Here is a 24,043-nt window from a genome sequence, read left to right as displayed (position 1 = left end):
GGCAGTGGATCACTTCTTTTCACTGTCATGGAAGTGTTGATTAAAATTAATTTTGTCCTAACCGAATGACAAAATAAGTTGGTTCAATAGAAACCAGCTTGTTGGCGACTTTGCAAGTGGTACGAATAATAGGAGCGGGGCAGGTTGTGATGACATTAAATTTGGGGTGAGGAGGTAGCAGTTTTGGGTGGCAGAGAAACAACAATACACGAATGGTCATGCTTCCGTACGTCAATTATGGCCCATAAAACAACATATATTGTATCGTTTATTTTTTAATGTTAAAATAAAAAAATAAAACTAAGTCAAAGAATGCTGGAGATCCAAACTTGGTACAAAAGTTATTTTTGTAACCTCTTAATTTTTTATTCATTTTGTTATTTAAAAATGTTATTTTTCTGTTTTTTATATTATTATTATTATTATTGTATTTTACTTTATGTCTTCTTGTTCATCAAAGTGACTTTTTGAAACCAAACATCAGGAATAAGAAAGACATGAACGACGTCGTTTTGGAAAGCCTCAAAACGGCGCCGTGTTAATGAACAAAAAAAAAAAAAAAAAAAAAAAAAAACAGAGAAGATATTGTAGGGGCAGCCAGAGAAGATGAAGAATAAGCGAGGACCTGCACGCCCGCCCAAGCAGAAGGAAGAAGAGGCGTGCAGGGCTCTCAGTCCTCCTGCCTTTCGTACCACGTTTGGATCTTTGCTCTTTAACTTAGTTTTTTTTTTAAAAAGAAACATTAAATGTTAATTTTATTTTTCTGTTTTTTTATATTATCGTTACTGTATTTTATTTAATTTTATAATTATCAACTACACTTTCCTTCTTGCAGCTTTTTTTTTTTTTTTTTTTACAATTTTATTTTCTCAACTTAGTTATAATTTATGTGTTTATTCGGTTATTTTATTATATTAGCATAATGCAAGAATTATCTATAATGAATATTTTACACTAAAATTCATTTAAATATTATATAAAAGATTTATTATCATCTTTACAAATGATTAAATTTTGAATACATCTATAAAAGATTCACTTCAACAATGAAAAAAAATTAAAAAAGTGATATGATTACAAAAAATAAATAATTCTCCAAAAAATTATTATGATAGAATGTACTAAATTTTAAAATTGTTAGCAAGTACAAGTCTATAGTGTTTCATGTAAGCTCTCAAGAAAAATTGTTTAAGAAAATAATTTTGATAAATATATATTAGCAAACACATTATCTACTTTTCAAGTCTTGAGTATATATATATATATATATATATGTATATGCAGCAACAATATCAATATCAAAAGAAAATTTAAAAAAAAAAATACTCAGAGTTGATACATTATTTTCTTGTAATTAAACAGAATAATAAGTTGTTTATAAAATCACGAAACTGGTCCATTAGAAGTGAAAAAATCATTAAAAAAAATAAGATAAATAAAAATTAACATAATAATAATTCAAAACTCAATATGTTTATATTATCAACACTGATCTCACATTTTTAGGTTTTATTTATAAAAAGGAAAAAAATATTCTAGCAAAATTTATGGTTTTAAATGATATTTTCCACATGATATATTTTATGTAATTAATTTCTTTCAAAACTTATAAGTAATAATGATAATATCAAATTTTATTAATTATTTCTACTACTATCTTATTATTTTTTTGGTTACATAGAGTCTGATTACGCGTTTATATATATAAATATGATGAATTTTTCCTTTTTTTTTAATATATATATATATCAAAAATATAATTTTAATTAGACTAATATATGTATTCTTTCATTTTTAATTAAGAAAGCTTGAAACGAATAATTAACGAAATGTCAAATATTTTTATTTTACAATTTATTTCGCATAATAACTCTACCAAAGGTAATTATATTACATGAATAATTTCTGTTGTCATAGTTTTGACTGCCCAACAACTAATTTGATTACAAGGTAAGGAATACCGTATTACATCAAAAGATACAATTAATATCGTCAGAAACACACCAGTAACTCAAGTTAATTCATGAGATTTTTTAAAACCATTAGTGAAATATACATAAAATACGCGTAGAATCATTATTAGGACCATCATACTTGCCACCATCGATGAATTAGTTGGATTAATCAATCAAAGTTAACTTCAGTCATTATGTATTGAATAGAAGTGAAGATCTCAGTAACGATTAGACGATAGTAAAAAAATCATAGTAAATCATGTAGCTACTTGTACTAAAAAACAATAAGCATAATTCTTCATAAATAATAAAATATATTGACAAAAAAAAAAAAACATATTTACTAATTATATCATTTGCAATAGTCGGAATCTCAATATGTTATTCGAAACAAATATAGATTTTATGAGATAGATAAATAAGATCACTTTCACTCTAAAAAATACTCAGAGTTGATACATTGTTTTCTTGTAAACTCTTAAATTTTTATTCATTTTGTTGTTTAAAAATGTTATTCTTCTGTTTATTATATTATTATTATTATATTGTTGAATTTTTGCGTCTTTAAAAGAAATTCTAATAAAAAAGGACATTCCCATTCTGAAATGTAACAAATGTACAATTCTGATAGGATTTAAAGGAAACATTTTTTTCCGTTTTGTTTTTCGAAAAAGAAAGAAAGAAATTAGTAAGAGGATTTACTTTGTAAATTACAAAAAATAATAATAATTAACAAACAAAAAAATAAAAAAGAAAAACAACAAGGGCCATGCCCCTGCTCAGTCATATACGCATCCGCCTTCCTTCTACCTCTCTTTCTTGGGCTTCCTTCCCGTCTTTGACCGCGCCTTCATTTGTCCTTTGCCTTTCTGAGCTTTGACATTCTTCCCCTTTTTACCTCCTTTTCCTGGCTTCCCCATCCCACGTGCCCTAGCATCCTTTTTCATCCTAGGATCTACAAGGACTTTTCCCTTGCCAGTCTTCACCTGCACTCCTTTCTTCGCAACCACATATTCCTTTTGTGGCCTTCTGGGCGTTGCCTTCTTATAGAGTTGCTCAATTAATTTCCTCTTTGAAGGATCTGATATGTCTGCTTGGTCTGATATACTGTTTGCTTTCTTCCGAACTTTCTCGAGCTTCCTCATGGCTGCACGCTTCTTGCGGGCTTTGGCCTCCGCCACTTTCTTTGCAGGCCTGGCATTGATTTCTTTGAATTGTGCTCTCATTGCAGCTATCTCCTCTTTTGTAACACGTTTGACTGGTTGCCTATGCCTCCTTTCTTCCTCCAGAAACCACTTTGGTAGGCCCTCGTCGTCAAACATGTACTTGCTGTAAGCATCATCGAGTATCTCCTCTCTTTGCTTTTTCCTCAACATTTTCTTTGCGCAAGCCAATATCTCAGCCTTCGCATCCGCATCTTCCTCAGAGTCATCTGAGGACGACTCAGCACTCGAATCTGTAGCTGGAGCAGGGACTATTTCAAAATCATCTTCCACCTTGGAAGCTTTGGCTAGAGTGTGGATGGGCACCGGAGCAGGTTTCTCAGTCCTGTCCTTTTTTCCAGGGATGGGAAGTCTTCCCTCCTGCTTTTCAACCTGCATTTCATCCTCACTGTCGTCCTCCAAATCTCCTCCCCGCACTGCTTCCACAAATACATCCTGACTAAACCACTTGTCTGTGATCTCCTCTTGAGTTGGTGCTTCTCCCCCATCAAGTGGTACCACAAGGGGATTGACCTCGTAATCACCCTGCTCTTTGTCTGAATCATAATCTGAAGGCATACCATCATCATCACCACCATCACCCTGCAGACCCAATATCAAAATTTTAGAAAAGCAATATTGCGAAATGAAAAATTCCCTCCATGCAAAGATCAGGAACAGAGATTCCCTCCCCAACCAGAAACCAAGAACCATGCGTTAACACTACTGCCCAGCATCATAAAAAGGGAGAAAAAAAGTAATTATGAAAGAGATCCATGGGGAAAAGAGATTGCACACAAATCAGGGACAGTGAGGAAACCATAATAGGATCACTGGATGAAAATCATTCTTCCAAATGAAAGGATCATAAGTACCTCCAGGAGTTCTTCCGAGTAGACTTGTTTTGCACGCTTCCTCTGCTTTGTACTTCCCTCCTTTTTGGCAACAAATCTTTCATAAGCCTCGTCAAGAATATTTTCCATTTGTTCATCATACCTAAGAACATTGAGGATAGCATAATATTGCAGAATCAACAAGGAAGAATAGGTGATTGACAGCATCATTGGAACCGTTTGACTGACCTTCTGCGTTCTACATCAGAGTCTATATCACTAGAAGAATCCTTGGGACGTTCCTCCCTGTTTTCTTCATCGTCACTATCCTTCACGTCATCCATCTCACCAGGAAACTCATCATTATCAACAGCAACCAGATCTTTCTTCCCCTGAAAAGCCAACAGTACAACCAAATAGATAAACAGAATGCGAGACCAGCACATCAAATATGCCTGTTGAATATCAATAGTTTTGTATCACAACCTTCAGTTAAACCTGCAATCCAACAGTTTATTAGGAGAGGCATGGCTACAAGATAATTCTGTAGACAGCTTAATAATTTCTTGAATTCCCTTTAGAAAACAAAAACAAAAATAACTTTCTGAACTCATAAAAGGACAAGGTGATGATTGTGTGCCATCATACTTAAGCTTCAATTTCTTGTTCTTACTTATATCAGGTCCCTGACATCCTACTTGTAAAATTGTCAAAACTTCTGAAGTATCACACCACCAGCTGTAGACAATCGCAAATTACAACTACAAGGCGACATATAAGAAAGAATGTTCCGAGGATCCAGCACAGTGGATCGACATAAAATTCTTTCAAAAAATATGGATTCACAGATAATTCAATGCAAAGCAAGGAACCATATTCTCTTTATAAGGATGATGAAGTAGAAGCACAGTATTTAACCTTGATGGACGATAGGGAAAACAACTCATGGTCAACATAACCATCTTCCAGTGCATCTATTTGTACCCCCGTTGCTTTTCGTGCCTTATCCTGGTATACGCGTATGAAGTTAAGCAAGAGAGAGCTTCATGAGAAATACTGGATAACTGAACAAGTAATACTGAAATAGACACATTGCTGGTAAGCTTGTTTCTCAGAATATGTACGTGCAGAGCGAGTGGGAAAAATGCCAAACCTTGGCTCGTCTTTTTGCAAGAAGCATTTTTGCCTGTTTTTTCTTGCGTTCCATTGCATAGGTTAACTCTTCCATTTCGTTAAGCAATCTAACATCTTCATCCTCCTTGATCTCAGTTTCAAGATTTGCAGTAGCAGTAGAAGTAGACTTCTGGGAAGGAGACAGGGCCTTCCTAATCTGCATCCGCCACCTATGTGACAAAAAAGAACATTGCACGTGATGTGGGTAAACTGTAATATGCTATTAGCTCTACCAATGGAGAATGATAGAACAAAACTACAGGCTCTTATTTAAAATTCAATAACACCAAAGCATATTAATTCAAGAGGTTCTTTAATGGGAACGCTGCCATTAGCTAGAACCAAAGAGCACACTAAAATTGCAAAAATTAATTACTGATTGCCTGTGTGTCTGTCTTTCAGTATCAAGCAGATTAAAGAACATATATTAGATCCAAACGAAATGTTGAAACTTGACAGAAATTTATCACAGACCCTAGTAAAATATAGAATTCAATCATTTTGGTAAAAGGCAAGACTACAGAAGCCTTCCTAGGGACTGGTAGTTAACTTTGCTAAAATCACTTGGGATTTATTATGCACATAATCAGACACAGATTTCCACTGCAGTACCATGGATTCTATGCATTCTTATGCAAAAATATCACAACGCACTGAACACATTAAACGCAGAATTCTTAGTAATAGGTACTCCTTTTGGCGACGTGGATAGAATCAAATAGCAAATAGTTACGGAAGGGAGAATACAAAGTACTATACATGCTCGACTTATCCTTCCATGAACCATAATATACTAAATAAAACTTCAAACTCAAAAATGTCATACAGAAGGATAAACTTCCAAAACAATGAAAATAAGGCAACAGACTTCCTTACTTCAAGATGTATTTGAAGTCTTGCTTCGCCAAAACACGTAGATCATCACAAAGAGCCTTAACCTGTCAAAAGAAAAAAAAAAGACACGGTAAATGGAAAGATAATAAACAAGATTCAAAGTTCGAATCCAAAGAAGGGGCCGGGGACGACACCTCGTCTGTGGTCAGACTATGATCCTTAATAAGTAAAGAAGCTGGATCGTCAAAGCTTATGGAAGTAACTGAACCAAGGATCTCCAGTGGTGCATCAGACCAAATGAAATCAGCAGCTGAAGTCGCTTTCCTCAAAATTGTGGCACCATCCTCATAACTGTAAATAAAACTTAGTAAGTAAATACAGTTAATATGAACAATTGAAAAGCACTATTTTTAAACATCCGTTGTCACCCTAGTTTCCTATTAAATAACACCACTAGATTATGAGATTGGCTGAAAGAGGAAACAACATAGATAATGAGATCAATCAAAGAAGGCAGGCTCACCCATCACGGTGCCTCTTTTGCTTAGTACCTCTTAGCACATCCACCACCTACATTTAGAAAATCAACAAAAAAATCATAAATATCAAAACATATTTTTTTTTTTTGAAATAAATAAATATCAAAACATAATGGACTGGAGTGAGATGATAATTTGAGTAAAGTCAATTTATTGTTTATATTCCAAAACAACAAAATTACCTTCTTCTGTGGTTCTACAGATCCTTGGAAAAGATGCTTAACATCGAGAAGACGTGGATCAATTTTTGCAGGGGCCTTGTATTTTAAACCCAAAACATATATTTCTGCAGACGCTGAACGACTGGCAGCTGGTTTATCTACCTCAACCTTCTCAAATAACTGCAGAAAAATCAGTACCACAATAGTTTAGCACGAGGCTCACCAATAATTACTTTCAAAGAGCAGATTATCAAGAAAATGTTGAGAAGGCGACAAAATAAAACTAACCTGCTTAAGGCAGTAAAGAACAGAACTGTAGTCTTGTGACCTAAAAACCTAAGACAAGACAAAAAACGAATGAGCTTGCAGCATGCAGAATCCGTAGCTGAGACTAAACGATATACAAAGCACTTTAATGAAACCTTTAGATATATAACAGAAGATATGACTGAAAGACAAAAAGTTGGAAATACTGAACAAGGTCAGGGCAACCGAAAATGAGTACCTTAGTAACAAACGTTCCCTTTGGAGCTAGGAACTGAGTAGCAAGCTTGACGGAATCGATAACTAAGGCGTTCTGGCTCATTGCCTCCTGGGCCCAGGCGCCACCCACATTAGGGGAGCCATCGTGGAGGACAAGATCAAAAGCCTTCACCCCATGCTCATCCATGACACGCTGGACTTTCGCCTTGCACTCGGGCTTGGTGATGTCCTGCACCATAGCTTCAGCTCCGCGAATAGGGGCAATGGGTACCAAGTCGATTCCGAGGACCAAGCTGCCGACGGGAACGCGCTGAACGGCAACCTGCATCCACCCACCGGGGGCGGCGCAGAGGTCGAGGACGGCATGTGCAGAGCGGAGGAAAGAGAACTTGGAGTCGAGCTGGACCAGCTTCCACGAGGCTCGAGATCGGTACCCGTGTTCCTTGGCTAACCGGTAGTACTTGTCCAACCGATGCTTCCCCTTTACTTTTCCCATTCCAGCGGATTTTCTTCGACTTTTCTCAGGGGTATATACTTGTATATATAGGGAGTTAACGGAGAGTGGAGCTCCCCTTGCACGCAATGATGTGGTGGATTCTGCTAGGGTTTGGAAAAAATGGACGGTTGAGATCGAAGGTACAAAATGAAGGGCCAGATGAAAAGAATGTCGGGATTTAGGGCAAGTGGACGGTGGAGATTTGTTTCTGTTTTTAGTTTATTAAGCAATTTGTCGGGGTTTGTTTACTTTTTCTCAATTAGTGCATTTTCCTTTTCTCTTTCTGTATATAAATACGCACATGTTCATAATAAAATACATACACAAAAACGTACATAGCTTTTTTTTTTCAGAAAATTGAGAAACTAAGCACTTCAATCGGCTTTAGGCTGGGTTGATTAGTTTGGGCCCAAAACAAAAAATTCTGCTGCAAATTACATTTTTTTTTTATGAAATTAACGAATTTATAACTAAATAAATTATTGTTACCCATAACTGTAACTATATATATATATATATGATATTTCTAGTAATAATTCGAATTTATTTTTATTATTCTATGATTATTTTTTAAAATTGCTACTATTATTATTTTTATTATTACTCTATGACTTAGTTTCATATCTTATTAATTAATCATTCTCTCTTTAAAAAGAAGTACTATAAAATTTAGAAACTTAATTTTTTTGAAATTTTTATTTTAAATATAGAATTTAAGTCTGAATTGCTATTTTTAATTCCAAATTAATTCTCTAATCCTAATTTAAACGAGAGCCTAACTTTAAATGTCTTTTAAAACACATATCTTATTCAATCTTTTCTTGATCCTAAAATGTCTGTTTAAATCCGACCAAAACACAAGAACCCGAACACTCTAAAAATGCAAGCCCATAAAATTTAGAATTTCCCTAGCCTTGGCCCAATCTTGACGCAACCAGTCTTATTTGGTTTCTATAGGACGTGGATTCTGCTAGGGTTTGGAAAAAATGGACGGTTGAGATCGAAGGCACAAAATGAAGGGCCAGATGAAAAGAATGCTGAGATTTAGGGCAAGTGGATGATGGAGATTTGTTTTTGTTTTTAGTTTGTTAAGCAATTTGTCAGGGTTTGTTTACTTTTTCTCAATTAGTGCATTTTCCTCTTCTCTTTCTGTATATAAATACGCACATGTCCATAATAAAATACATACACAAAAATAATAAAATAGAAAAACGTACACAACTCTTTCTTCAGAAAATAGAGAAACTAAGCACTTCAATCGGCTTTAGGCTGGGTTGATTAGTTTGGGCCCAAAACAAAAAATTCTGCTGCAAATTGCATTTTTTTTTTATGAAGTTAACGAATTTGTAACTAAATAAATTATTGTTACCCATAACTGTAAATATATATATATATATATGATATTTCTAGTAATAATTCGAATTCATTTTTATTATTCTATGATTATTTTTTAAAATTGCTACTATTATTATTTTTATTATTACTCTATGACTTAGTTTCATATCTTATTAATTAATCATTCTCTCTTTAAAAAGAAGTACTATAAAATTTAGAAACTTAATTTTTTTGAAATTTTTATTTTAAGTATAGAATTTAAGTCTGAATCGCTATTTTTAATTCCAAATTAATTCTCTAATCCTAATTTAAACGAGAGCCTAACTTTAAATGTCTTTTAAAACACATATCTTATTCAATCTTTTCTTGATCCTAAAATGTCTGTTTAAATCCGACCAAAACACAAGAACCCGAACACTCTAAAAATGCAAGCCCATAAAATTTAGAATTTCCCTAGCCTTGGCCCAACCTTGACGCAACCAGTCTTATTTGGTTTCTATAGGACGTGGATTTTGCTAGGGTTTGGAAAAAATGGACGGTTGAGATCGAAGGCACAAAATGAAGGGCCAGATGAAAAGAATGCTGAGATTTAGGGCAAGTGGATGATGGAGATTTGTTTTTGTTTTTAGTTTGTTAAGCAATTTGTCAGGGTTTGTTTACTTTTTCTCAATTAGTGCATTCTCCTCTTCTCTTTCTGTATATAAATACGCACATGTCCATAATAAAATACATACACAAAAACAATAAAATAGAAAAACGTACACAACTCTTTCTTCAGAAAATAGAGAAACTAAGCACTTCAATCGACTTTAGGCTGGGTTGATTAGTTTGGGCCCAAAACAAAAAATTCTGCTGCAAATCGCATTTTTTTTATGAAGTTAACAAATTTGTAACTAAATAAATTATTGTTACCCATAACTGTAACTATATATATATATATATATATGATATTTCTAGTTATAATTCGAATTCATTTTTATTATTCTATGATTATTTTTTAAAATTGCTACTATTAGTATTTTTATTATTACTCTATGACTTAGTTTCATATCTTATTAATTAATCATTCTCTCTTTAAAAAGAAAAATTATAAAATTTAGAAACTTAATTTTTTCGAAATCTTTATTTTAAGTATAGAATTTAAGTATGAATCGCTATTTTAAATTCCAAATTAATTCTCTAATCCCATTTTAAACGATAGCCTAACTTTAAATGTCTTTTAAAACACATATCTTATTCAATCTTTTCTTGACCCTAAAATGTCTGTTTAAATCCGACCAAAGCACAAGAATCCGAACACTCCAAAAATGCAAGCCCATAAAATTTAGAATTTCCCTAGCCTTGGCCCAACCTTGACGCAACCAATCTTATTTGGTTTCTATAGGACGTGGTTGTTTTTGGAGCCACTTATTTTCTTTTTTCTTCAGCGGCAAACATCGACAGAGAAGGAGAGAGAGACACAATGAGAAATGAAAAAGGAGCGCGGCGGAGGCCTGTGGCATGATGATGGCCAGATAGGTTTGGCATGTGATTACTTTCATTTTATGATAATGAAATGGCGTGGAAGAAACTGAAAATAAAAAATGAGGTGCGACTTCTGGTGATGCCTAATTGATGATTCGGCAAGACGCAACAATGAAGCAGGAACAACGAAAAGAGAAGAAGAAGAGGCGTGGTAGACGGCAAGACGCAATGATGGCTGATTGATTATTCGAATCAAATTTTATTTTTATTTTTCGAATGAATGACACCTCTTATTCAAAATCGTAGCTATCCTTATATTCATGATGTCTCCTTTTGAAAATCTTAGCTATTCCAAACATAATATTGGAGAATTTCAATTCTGTTACTCAAACAAGTATGAAAATATGCGATCACGAACGACATATAGCAATGTATAAGCCATTAAAAGATAATAAATTCATATATATATATATATATAAAGCAAAATCAATCGATCAATAGTTTTCATACAAATATGTAGTATCGATCTAACGTATCCTGTAAAGAGCTTAGTGTGTGAATTGTTCAAATCATATTTGTTGCAAATAACTTGAGTTAAAATTCTAAAAACCAACAGTTTTGAGTCTACTTATTGGACTTGTGATATTGGACTCGATGTACAACCTTTCACAATTGTAGTAAGTTTTTTTATTGCTAAAAATCACTTTTATATTTATTTCTTTAAACATTGTTCTTGTCATTAAACATAACATGATTGGTCAACGAGGAGACTGTCGTTGACTCATAAAAATTGCACTCGGGCTGGGTGATGACCTGCTCCATAGCTTCAGCTCCGCGAATAGGGGTATTGGGTACCAAGTCGATTTTGAGGACAAAGTTGCCGACAGGAACGCACTGAACGACAACCTGCATCCAACCACCGGGGGCGGCGCAGAGGTCGAGGACGGCATGTGCCGAACGAAGGAAAAATAACTTGGAGTCGAGTTGGACCAGCTTCCATGAGGCTCAAGATCGGTGCCCGTGTTCCTTGGCTAACCGGTAGTACTTGTCCAACCGATGCTTCCCCTTTACTCTTCCCATTCTAGTGGATTTTCTTCACCTTTTCTCAAGAGTGTATATACTTGTATATATTGGGAGTTAACGGAGAGTGGAGCTCCCCTCGCATGTAATGATGTGGTGGTGAACCTCTCCTTCTAATTCAGTGCTCTTCGAACCGTACGGGAAGGTTTCCCATCACACGGCTTACCCGTCTCGCAGCGGAGCCGTTCACAAGAGAAAGACTAGCTGTGGATTCTGCTAGGGTTTGGAATAAATGGACGGTTGATATCGAAAGCTGAAAATGAAGGGCCATATGAAAAGAATGCTGGGATTTAGGGCAAGTGGACGATGGAGATTAAAAGTTGTTATCTGTTGTGGACAGCTGTAAAAGTAGATTCTAGAATTTATTTTTGTTTTTGGTTTGTTAAGCAATTTGTTAGGGTTTGTTTCCTTTTCTCTATTTGTGCATGTCCCTCTTCCCCATTGTGAATATAAATACCCACCTGTACATAATGAAATACATACATAAAAACAGCAAAATTTACACTCTTTTTGTACATGGTATCAGAGTAGTGTATGTACTAAGAACTGTTTTATTAAATTTTTATCGGTAATCTAACCTTACAATGTTTAATCCAAACCCAAATCCTACTACCGACATGCTGAACCTCCAAAGCTCATATAAGCCCGGAATGCAGCTGGTCTCCGTACCTTTTGATGACTCTAATTACCTCTCTTGGAGTAAAGCCATGATGATTAATCTAAGAGGTAAAGATAAGTTAGCTCTCGTTGATGGCAGATTTGAGAAACCAGTCCCCAACACAGCAGAATATGAACATTGGCAAAAGGTAGATAGCATGGTCGTGTCCTGGATCCTCAACTCAATGACCAAGGCGCCAGCACCTCCTTATACACCACATATGCAAAAAAAAATTATGGGCTAAATCAAAGAAAGGTATTGAGAAAACAATGGTCCATTGTTGTATCAATTAAAACGAGAAATTAGTTCTATTACTCAATCAAGCCTTTTGTTCGTTGTTTATTTTACATAATTAAAATTTTTTTGGGATTAACCGAGTTATTTAAAACCATTACCTGCATGAATCTGCAGTGCCGCTAATCTGCATAGTGAAATAGATAACACAAAAAATTTGATTCAATTTTTGATAGATCTTAATGACACATACGGTCATGTGAGAAACTAAATCTTGATTATGGAACCATTACCCACAGTTAACAAAGCCTACTCTATGGTACTCAGTGTTGAAAAAAAAGAATAAGTACAAATCAGTAATGTATCTGAAAGGATATCGGCCGTTTTTTATGCCAACCCAAAGGAAACTCTAAGGCCACAGAACTGAAAGAATGACGAAGACAACAGAATATGCACTCATTACAAGAGCACATGACACGCTAGAGACACATGCTTCAAACTCCACGGCTATCCCGAATGGTTCACATAACTAAAAAGGAAAAAAATGGCAAAGAAAAAGCAAATGATGTTTCAAATGAAAGCCCCAGTGACATTAAAGGCGAAACACCGATCATAGCATGCTGGAATGAAAAAATAACCAACATTATGCAACGAAAAATCAGCAAATACATGAAAAGTTAGGGAACAAGCACAATGGAATTAGTAGGATGTGCGGGTTACTCCGGCCCTGCAGGAAATCAATCTAAGTACTACTTTTTACACACATCGAATGATGCAGGTACATGGATAATCGATACAAGTGCAACATCACAAACATGTCATGATTTTAGCTTTCTTACTAAAACCATTAAACTAGATCCCGCAGTACCTGTTTCTTTACTTAATGGAACCTTAAGGTACTCAATATATAAAGGTACAATAAAACTATGCGATGACCTAACCCTACATGATGTTCTTTACATACCAAAATTTGCATGTAACTTAATTTCCATCAAAAAATTAACTCAAGCCTCAAATACCTACATTTCTTTCTATCAAAACTATTATTACCATTATTATTCTTATTATTACTCTATGAATTAGTTTCATATCTTATTGACTAATCCTTCTCTCTTTAAAAAGAAGAACTATAAAATCTGAAAACTCAACTCTTTTGAAATTCTCATTTAAGTTTAGAATTTAAGTCTGGATCGCTATTTTAGACCCCAAATTAATTCTCTAAGCCCAATTTAAACCAGAGCCTAGCTTTAAATGTCTTTTAAAATACATGCCTCATTCAATATTTTCTTGGGCCTAAAAGATAATAAATTCTATCTTTTACCGCTAATCTAACCTTACAATGGCTAATCAAAACCCAAATCCTACTACCGACATGCTGAACCTCCAAAGCTCATATAAGCCCGGAATGCAACTGGTCTCCGCACCTCTTGATGGCTCTAATTACCTCTTTTGGAGTAGAGCGATGATGATTAATCTAAGAGCTAAAGATAAGTTAGCTCTTGTTGATGGCAGATTTGAGAAATCAGCCCCTGACACAGCAGAATATGAACATTGGCAAAAGGTCGATAGCATGGTGGTGTCTTGGATCCTCAACTCAATGACCAAGGCGCCATCACCTTCCTATACACCACATATGCAAAAATATTTGTGGGATGAAATCAAAGAAAGGTATGGAGAAAACAATGGTTCATTGCTGTATTAATTAAAACGAGAAATTAGTTCCATTACTCAATCAAGCCTTTTATTCGTCGCTTATGTTACATAATTAAAAAAACTTTGGGATGAACTGAATTATTTAAAACCATTAACTGCATGTACCTGCAGTGCTGCTAATCTGCATAGTGAAATAGACAACACAAACAACTCGATTCAATTTCTGATAGATCTTAATGACACATACGATCATATGAGAAACCAAATCTTGATTATAGAACCATTACACACTGTTAACAAAGCCTACTCTATGGTAGTCAGTGTTGAAAAAAAAAAGAGAAGTACAAATCAGTAATGTATCTGAAGGGATGTCGGCCGTTTTTTGTGCTAACCCAAAGGAAACTTTAAAGCCACATAACCGAGAAAATGACAAAGATAACAGAATATGCACTCATTGCAAGAACACATGATACGCTAGGGACACATGCTTCAAACTCTACGGCTATCCTGAATGGTTCACAGAACTTAAAGGAAAAAGTGGCAAAGAAAAAGCAAATGATGTTTCAAATGAAAGCTCTAGTGACACTAAAGACGAAACACCGATCGCAGCATGCTGGAATGCAGGAATAACCAACATTATACAAAAGAATATCAGTAAATACATGAAAACAATCTAACTACTACTTTTTACACACCTCGAACGATACAGGTACATGGATAATCGATACAGGTGCAACATCACAAACATGTCATGGTTTTAGCTTTCTTACTAAAACTATTAAACTAGAACCTGCAGTACCTGTTTCTTTACCCGATAGAACTTTAAGGTACTCAACACATAAAGGTACCATAAAACTATGCAATGATCGAACCCTACATGATATTTTTTACATACCAAAATTTGCCTGTAACTTAATTTTCGTCAGAAAATTAACTCAAGCCTCAAATACCTACGTTTATTTCTATCCAAGCCATTGTTACCATTATTATTCTTATTATTACTATATGACTTAGTTTCATATCTTATTGACTAATCATTCTCTCTTTACAAAAAAGAGCTATAAACTTTGGAAACATAACTATTTCGAAATCCCCATTTAAGTTTAGAATTTAAGTTCGGATCGCTATTTTAAACCCCAAATTAATTCTCTAAGCCCAATTTAAACCAGAGCCTAGCTTTAAATGTCTTTTAAAATACAAACGTTATTCAATCTTTTCTTGGCCCTCAAAGGCCTGTTTAAATCCGACCCAAGCACAAGAACCCGAACACCCTAAAAAGGCAAGCCCAGAAAATTTAGAATTTCCATAGCCTTGGCCCAAGCTTGACGCAACCAGTCTTCTTTGGTTTCTAAAGGACGTGGCTGTTTTTGGAGCCACTTATTTTCTTCCTTTTTCAGTTGCAAACATCGACAGAGAAGGAGAGAGAGAGGCGATGAGAGATAAAAAAAGAGCGCGGCAGAAGCCGGTGGCATGATGATGGCTAAATAGGTTTGGCATGTAATTACCTTCATTTGATGATGATGAAATGGCGTGGAAGAAACTGAAAATCAGAAGGGAGGTGCGCCTTTTGGTGATGCCTAATTATTGATTCGGCAAGACGCAACGATGAAGCAGGAACAACTAAAAGAGAAGAAGAAGCGCGGCAGACAACAAGATGCAATGATGGTTGATTGATGATTCGAATCAAATTTTCTTTTTATTTTTTTAATGAATGACATCTCATTCTGAAAATCGTAGCTGTTTTTAACATGAATAAATAACATCTCTTTATGAAAATCTTAGCTATTCCAAACGTAATATTAGAGAATTTTAATTTTGTTACTGAAACAAGAATGAAAATATGCCGATCACGAATGACATATAGCAATGTGTAAGCCATTAAGAGATAATAAATTCATTTATATATATTTATGTAACAAAGTCAATCAATCAACAGTTTTCATACGAATATGTAGTATCGATCTAACGTATCATGTAAAGAGATTAGTGTGTGGATTGTTGAAATCCTATTTGTTGCAGATAACTTTAGTTGAACTTCTAAAAACCAAAAGTTTTGAGTCTAGTTGTTGGACTTGTGATTTTAGATTCGATGTACAAACTTTGACAGTTGAAATAAGTTTTTTTATTGCTAAAAATCATATTAATATTTATTCCTTTGAACATTGTTCTTGTCATTAGACATAACATAATTGGTCAACGAAGAGACTGTCATTGACTCGTAAGAATCGCACTCGGGCAAGGTGATGTCCTGCTCCATAGCTTCAGCTCAGCGAATAGGGGCAATGGGTACGAAGCCGATTCCGAGGACCAAGCTGCCGACAGGAACGCGCCGAACGGCAACCTGCATCCACCCACCGGGGGACGGCGCAGAGGTCGAGGACGAAATGTGCCCATCAGATAAAAGAGAATAAAAAATTGTCAATGACAAAACTGAATCCGAAATAAGTAGATACGTGTGAGGTTATATTAATTATACACTTGAAAAAAATAAGAGAAATAGATCTTATTACTCGTTTTAAAGTATAATATGATCTTTTGTAAGGTTAATCATAAAATTAGTTATTACTCCTTAAAATTTTTTAATTGTTATAATTAAATACGTAATCTTATTATTTAAAAAAAAAAGTAACTACATTTAATTGATTTATTATACAGATTTACGATCCGGATATCACCATAGGACAGCCATGTTGTTGAATTTTTGCGTCTTTAAAAGAAATTCTAATAAAAAAGGACATTCCCATTCTGAAATGTAACAAATGTACAATTCTGGTAGGATTTAAAGGAAACATTTTTTTCCGTTTTGTTTTTCGAAAAATAAAGAAAGAAATTAGTAAGAGGATTTACTTTGTAAATTACAAAAAAAAATAATAATTAACAAACAAAAAAATAAAAAAGAATAACAACAAGGGCCATGCCCCTGCTCAGTCATATACGCATCCGCCTTCCTTCTACCTCTCTTTCTTGGGCTTCCTTCCCGTCTTTGACCGCGCCTTCATTTGTCCTTTGCCTTTCTGAGCTTTGACATTCTTCCCCTTTTTACCTCCTTTTCCTGGCTTCCCCATCCCACGTGCCCTAGCATCCTTTTTCATCCTAGGATCTACAAGGACTTTTCCCTTGCCAGTCTTCACCTGCACTCCTTTCTTCGCAACCACATATTCCTTTTGTGGCCTTCTGGGCGTTGCCTTCTTATAGAGTTGCTCAATTAATTTCCTCTTTGAAGGATCTGATATGTCTGCTTGGTCTGATATACTGTTTGCTTTCTTCCGAACTTTCTCGAGCTTCCTCATGGCTGCACGCTTCTTGCGGGCTTTGGCCTCAGCCACTTTCTTTGCAGGCCTGGCATTGATTTCTTTGAATTGTGCTCTCATTGCAGCTATCTCCTCTTTTGTAACACGTTTGACTGGTTGCCTATGCCTCCTTTCTTCCTCCAGAAACCACTTTGGTAGGCCCTCGTCGTCAAACATGTACTTGCTGTAAGCATCATCGAGTATCTCCTCTCTTTGCTTTTTCCTCAACATTTTCTTTGCGCAAGCCAATATCTCAGCCTTCGCATCCGCATCTTCCTCAGAGTCATCTGAGGACGACTCAGCACTCGAATCTGTAGCTGGAGCAGGGACTATTTCAAAATCATCTTCCACCTTGGAAGCTTTGGCTAGAGTGTGGATGGGCACCGGAGCAGGTTTCTCAGTCCTGTCCTTTTTTCCAGGGATGGGAAGTCTTCCCTCCTGCTTTTCAACCTGCATTTCATCCTCACTGTCGTCCTCCAAATCTCCTCCCCGCACTGCTTCCACAAATACATCCTGACTAAACCACTTGTCTGTGATCTCCTCTTGAGTTGGTGCTTCTCCCCCATCAAGTGGTACCACAAGGGGATTGACCTCGTAATCACCCTGCTCTTTGTCTGAATCATAATCTGAAGGCATACCATCATCATCACCACCATCACCCTGCAGACCCAATATCAAAATTTTAGAAAAGCAATATTGCGAAATGAAAAATTCCCTCCATGCAAAGATCAGGAACAGAGATTCCCTCCCCAACCAGAAACCAAGAACCATGCGTTAACACTACTGCCCAGCATCATAAAAAGGGAGAAAAAAAGTAATTATGAAAGAGATCCATGGGGAAAAGAGATTGCACACAAATCAGGGACAGTGAGGAAACCATAATAGGATCACTGGATGAAAATCATTCTTCCAAATGAAAGGATCATAAGTACCTCCAGGAGTTCTTCCGAGTAGACTTGTTTTGCACGCTTCCTCTGCTTTGTACTTCCCTCCTTTTTGGCAACAAATCTTTCATAAGCCTCGTCAAGAATATTTTCCATTTGTTCATCATACCTAAGAACATTGAGGATAGCATAATATTGCAGAATCAACAAGGAAGAATAGGTGATTGACAGCATCATTGGAACCGTTTGACTGACCTTCTGCGTTCTACATCAGAGTCTATATCACTAGAAGAATCCTTGGGACGTTCCTCCCTGTTTTCTTCATCGTCACTATCCTTCACGTCATCCATCTCACCAGGAAACTCATCATTATCAACAGCAACCAGATCTTTCTTCCCCTGAAAAGCCAACAGTACAACCAAATAGATAAACAGAATGCGAGACCAGCACATCAAATATGCCTGTTGAATATCAATAGTTTTGTATCACAACCTTCAGTTAAACCTGCAATCCAACAGTTTATTAGGAGAGGCATGGCTACAAGATAATTCTGTAGACAGCTTAATAATTTCTTGAATTCCCTTCAGAAAACAAAAACAAAAATAACTTTCTGAACTCATAAAAGGACAAGGTGATGATTGTGTGCCATCATACTTAAGCTTCAATTTCTTGTTCTTACTTATATCAGGTCCCTGACATCCTACTTGTAAAATTGTCAAAACTTCTGAAGTATCACACCACCAGCTGTAGACAATCGCAAATTACAACTACAAGGCGACATATAAGAAAGAATGTTCCGAGGATCCAGCACAGTGGATCGACATAAAATTCTTTCAAAAAATATGGATTCACAGATAATTCAATGCAAAGCAAGGAACCATATTCTCTTTATAAGGATGATGAAGTAGAAGCACAGTATTTAACCTTGATGGACGATAGGGAAAACAACTCATGGTCAACATAACCATCTTCCAGTGCATCTATTTGTACCCCCGTTGCTTTTCGTGCCTTATCCTGGTATACGCGTATGAAGTTAAGCAAGAGAGAGCTTCATGAGAAATACTGGATAACTGAACAAGTAATACTGAAATAGACACATTGCTGGTAAGCTTGTTTCTCAGAATATGTACGTGCAGAGCGAGTGGGAAAAATGCCAAACCTTGGCTCGTCTTTTTGCAAGAAGCTTTTTTGCCTGTTTTTTCTTGCGTTCCATTGCATAGGTTAACTCTTCCATTTCGTTAAGCAATCTAACATCTTCATCCTCCTTGATCTCAGTTTCAAGATTTGCAGTAGCAGTAGAAGTAGACTTCTGGGAAGGAGACAGGGCCTTCCTAATCTGCATCCGCCACCTATGTGACCAAAAAGAACATTGCACGTGATGTGGGTAAACTGTAATATGCTATTAGCTCTACCAATGGAGAATGATAGAACAAAACTACAGGCTCTTGTTTAAAATTCAATAACACCAAAGCATATTAATTCAAGAGGTTCTTTAATGGGAACGCTGCCATTAGCTAGAACCAAAGAGCACACTAAAATTGCAAAAATTAATTACTGATTGCTTGTGTGTCTTTCAGTATCAAGCAGATTAAAGAACATATATTAGATCCAAACGAAATGTTGAAACTTGACAGAAATTTATCAGACCCCAGTAAAATATAGAATTCAATCATTCTGGTAAAAGGCAAGACTACAGAAGCCTTCCTAGGGACTGGTAGTTAACTTTGCTAAAATCACTTGGGATTTATTATGCACATAATCAGACACAGATTTCCACTGCAGTACCATGGATTCTATGCATTCTTATGCAAAAATATCACAACGCACTGAACACATTAAACGCAGAATTCTTAGTAATAGGTACTCCTTTTGGCGACGTGGATAGAATCAAATAGCAAATAGTTACGGAAGGGAGAATACAAAGTACTATACATGCTCGACTTATCCTTCCATGAACCATAATATACTAAATAAAACTTCAAACTCAAAAATGTCATACAGAAGGATAAACTTCCAAAACAATGAAAATAAGGCAACAGACTTCCTTACTTCAAGATGTATTTGAAGTCTTGCTTCGCCAAAACACGTAGATCATCACAAAGAGCCTTAACCTGTCAAAAGAAAAAAAAAAGACACGGTAAATGGAAAGATAATAAACAAGATTCAAAGTTCGAATCCAAAGAAGGGGCCGGGGACGACACCTCGTCTGTGGTCAGACTATGATCCTTAATAAGTAAAGAAGCTGGATTGTCAAAGCTTATGGAAGTAACTGGACCAAGGATCTCCAGTGGTGCATCAGACCAAATGAAATCAGCAGCTGAAGTCGCTTTCCTCAAAATTGTGGCACCATCCTCATAACTGTAAATAAAACTTAGTAAGTAAACACAGTTAATATGAACAATTGAAAAGCACTATTTTTAAACATCCGTTGTCACCCTAGTTTCCTATTAAATAACACCACTAGATTATGAGATTGACATGGCTGAAAGAGGAAACAACATAGATAATGAGATCAATCAAAGAAGGCAGGCTCACCCATCACGGTGCCTCTTTTGCTTAGTACCTCTTAGCACATCCACCACCTACATTTAGAAAATCAACAAAACAATCATAAATATCAAAACATATATTTTTTTTTTTTTGAAATAAATAAATATCAAAACATAATGGACTGGAGTGAGATGATAATTTGAGTAAAGTCAATTTATTGTTTATATTCCAAAACAACAAAATTACCTTCTTCTGTGGTTCTACAGATCCTTGGAAAAGATGCTTAACATCGAGAAGACGTGGATCAATTTTTGCAGGGGCCTTGTATTTTAAACCCAAAACATATATTTCTGCAGACGCTGAACGACTGGCAGCTGGTTTATCTACCTCAACCTTCTCAAATAACTGCAGAAAAATCAGTACCACAATAGTTTAGCACGAGGCTCACCAATAATTACTTTCAAAGAGCAGATTATCAAGAAAATGTTGAGAAGGCGACAAAATAAAACTAACCTGCTTAAGGCAGTAAAGAACAGAACTGTAGTCTTGTGACCTAAAAACCTAAGACAAGACAAAAAACGAATGAGCTTGCAGCATGCAGAATCCGTAGCTGAGACTAAACGATATACAAAGCACTTTAATGAAACCTTTAGATATATAACAGAAGATATGACTGAAAGACAAAAAGTTGGAAATACTGAACAAGGTCAGGGCAACCGAAAATGAGTACCTTAGTAACAAACGTTCCCTTTGGAGCTAGGAACTGAGTAGCAAGCTTGACGGAATCGATAACTAAGGCGTTCTGGCTCATTGCCTCCTGGGCCCAGGCGCCACCCACATTAGGGGAGCCATCGTGGAGGACAAGATCAAAAGCCTTCACCCCATGCTCATCCATGACACGCTGGACTTTCGCCTTGCACTCGGGCTTGGTGATGTCCTGCACCATAGCTTCAGCTCCGCGAATGGGGGCAATGGGTACCAAGTCGATTCCGAGGACCAAGCTGCCGACGGGAACGCGCTGAACGGCAACCTGCATCCACCCACCGGGGGCGGCGCAGAGGTCGAGGACGGCATGTGCAGAGCGGAGGAAAGAGAACTTGGAGTCGAGCTGGACCAGCTTCCACGAGGCTCGAGATCGGTACCCGTGTTCCTTGGCTAACCGGTAGTACTTGTCCAACCGATGCTTCCCCTTTACTTTTCCCATTCCAGCGGATTTTCTTCAACTTTTCTCAGGGGTATATACTTGTATATATAGGGAGTTAACGGAGAGTGGAGCTCCCCTTGCACGCAATGATGTGGTGGATTCTGCTAGGGTTTGGAAAAAATGGACGGTTGAGATCGAATGTACAAAATGAAGGGCCAGATGAAAAGAATGTCGGGATTTAGGGCAAGTGGACGATGGAGATTTGTTTCTGTTTTTAGTTTGTTAAGCAATTTGTCAGGGTTTGTTTACTTTTTCTCAATTAGTGCATTTTCCTCTTCTCTTTCTGTATATAAATACGCACATGTTTATAATAAAATACATACACAAAAACGTACACAGCTCTTATTTTAGAAAATAGAGAAACTAAGCACTTCAATCGGCTTTAGGCTGGGTTGATTAGTTTGGGCCCAAAACAAAAAATTCTGCTGCAAATCGCATTTTTTTTTATGAAGTTAACGAATTTGTAACTAAATAAATTATTGTTACCCATAACTGTAACTATATATATATATATATATGATATTTCTAGTAATAATTCGAATTCATTTTTATTATTCTATGATTATTTTTTTAAATTGCTACTATTATTATTTTTATTATTACTCTATGACTTAGTTTCATATCTTATTAATTAATCATTCTCTCTTTAAAAAGAAGAACTATAAAATTTAGAAACTTAATTTTTTCGAAATCTTTATTTTAAATATAGAATTTAAGTCTGAATCGCTATTTTAAATTCCAAATTAATTCTCTAATCCCAATTTTAACGAAAGTCTAACTTTAAATTTCTTTTAAAACACATATCTTATTCAATCTTTTCTTGACCCTAAAATGTCTGTTTAAATCCGACCAAAGCACAAGAACCCGAACACTCCAAAAATGCAAGCCCATAAAATTTAGAATTTCCCTAGCCTTGGCCCAACCTTGACGCAACCAGTCTTATATGGTTTCTATAGGACGTGGATTCTGCTAGGGTTTGGAAAAAATGGACGGTTGAGATCGAAGGCACAAAATGAAGGGCCAGATGAAAAGAATGCTGGGATTTAGGGCAAGTGGACGATGGAGATTTGTTTTTGTTTTTAGTTTGTTAAGCAATTTGTCACGATTTGTTTACTTTTTCTCAATTAGTGCATTTTCCTCTTCTCTTTGTGTATATAAATACGCACATGTCCATAATAAAATACATAAACAAAAACAGTAAAATAGAGAAACGTACACAGCTCTTATTTTAGAAAAAGAGAGAAACTAAGCACTTCAATCGACTTTAGGCTGTGTTGATTAGTTTGGGCCCAAAACAAAAAATTCTACTGCAAATCGCATCTTTTTTTTATGAAGTTAACGAATTTGTAACTAAAGAAATTATTATTACCCATAACTGTAAATATATATATCTATGATATTTTTAATTATAGTTCGAATTTATTTTTGTTATTCTATGATTATTTTTTAAAATTGCTACTATTATTATTTTTATTATTACTCTATGACTTAGTTTTATATCTTATTAATTAATCATTCTCTCTTTAAAAAGATGAACTATAAAATTTAGAAACTTAATTTTTTTGAAATCTTTATTTTAAGTATAGAATTTAAGTCTGAATCGCTATTTTAAATTTCAAATTAATTCTCTAATCCCAATTTAAACGAGAGCCTAACTTTAAATTTCTTTTAAAACAAATATCTTATTTAATCTTTTCTTGATCCTAAAATGTCTGTTTAAATCCGATCAAAGCACAAGAACCCGAACACTCCAAAAATGCAAACCCGTAAAATTTAGAATTTCCCTAGCCTTGGCCCAACCTTGACGCAACCAGTCTTATTTGGTTTCTATAGGACGTGGATTCTGCTAGGGTTTGGAAAAAATGGATGGTTGAGATCGAAGGCACAAAATGAAGGGCCAGATGAAAAGAATGCTGGGATTTAGGGCAAGTGGACGTTGGAGATTTGTTTTTGTTTTTAGTTTGTTAAGCAATTTATCACGGTTTGTTTACTTTTTCTCAATTAGTGCATTTTTCACTTCTCTTTGTGTATATAAATACTTACATGTCCATAATAAAATACATACACAAAAATAG

At 35.6% G+C, this 24,043-nt stretch overlaps 2 protein-coding genes across 2 annotated transcripts; both read right to left on the bottom strand.

The window, feature by feature from the left end:
- Window positions 1–2,529: 2,529 nt before the first annotated feature.
- LOC110825471 (adoMet-dependent rRNA methyltransferase spb1-like) lies at window positions 2,530–7,707 on the bottom strand. The gene is made up of 11 exons (XM_088222586.1): window positions 7,203–7,707; window positions 6,986–7,033; window positions 6,719–6,877; window positions 6,521–6,567; window positions 6,192–6,348; window positions 6,040–6,101; window positions 5,144–5,333; window positions 4,909–4,998; window positions 4,240–4,382; window positions 4,033–4,153; window positions 2,530–3,760 (listed from the first exon to the last, which is right to left on the bottom strand). Exons 1-11 carry the CDS (start codon window positions 7,674–7,676, stop codon window positions 2,762–2,764), a joined length of 2,490 nt encoding a protein of 829 aa, XP_088078712.1. The 5' UTR covers window positions 7,677–7,707; the 3' UTR covers window positions 2,530–2,761.
- Window positions 7,708–16,819: 9,112 nt separating this feature from the next.
- Window positions 16,820–22,046, bottom strand: LOC148253156 (adoMet-dependent rRNA methyltransferase spb1-like). The gene is made up of 11 exons (XM_088222475.1): window positions 21,495–22,046; window positions 21,278–21,325; window positions 21,011–21,169; window positions 20,810–20,856; window positions 20,476–20,632; window positions 20,324–20,385; window positions 19,434–19,623; window positions 19,199–19,288; window positions 18,530–18,672; window positions 18,323–18,443; window positions 16,820–18,050 (listed from the first exon to the last, which is right to left on the bottom strand). The coding sequence occupies exons 1-11, from the start codon at window positions 21,966–21,968 to the stop codon at window positions 17,052–17,054; spliced, it is 2,490 nt and encodes an 829-aa protein (XP_088078601.1). The 5' UTR covers window positions 21,969–22,046; the 3' UTR covers window positions 16,820–17,051.
- Between the last annotated feature and the right edge of the window lie 1,997 nt (window positions 22,047–24,043).

Source organism: Carica papaya, chromosome 6 (genome assembly GCF_054855325.1).
Source record: "Carica papaya isolate Zhongbai chromosome 6, ASM5485532v1, whole genome shotgun sequence".
Taxonomy (NCBI): domain Eukaryota; kingdom Viridiplantae; phylum Streptophyta; class Magnoliopsida; order Brassicales; family Caricaceae; genus Carica; species Carica papaya.
This window is presented reverse-complemented; position numbering and strand designations above follow the sequence as displayed.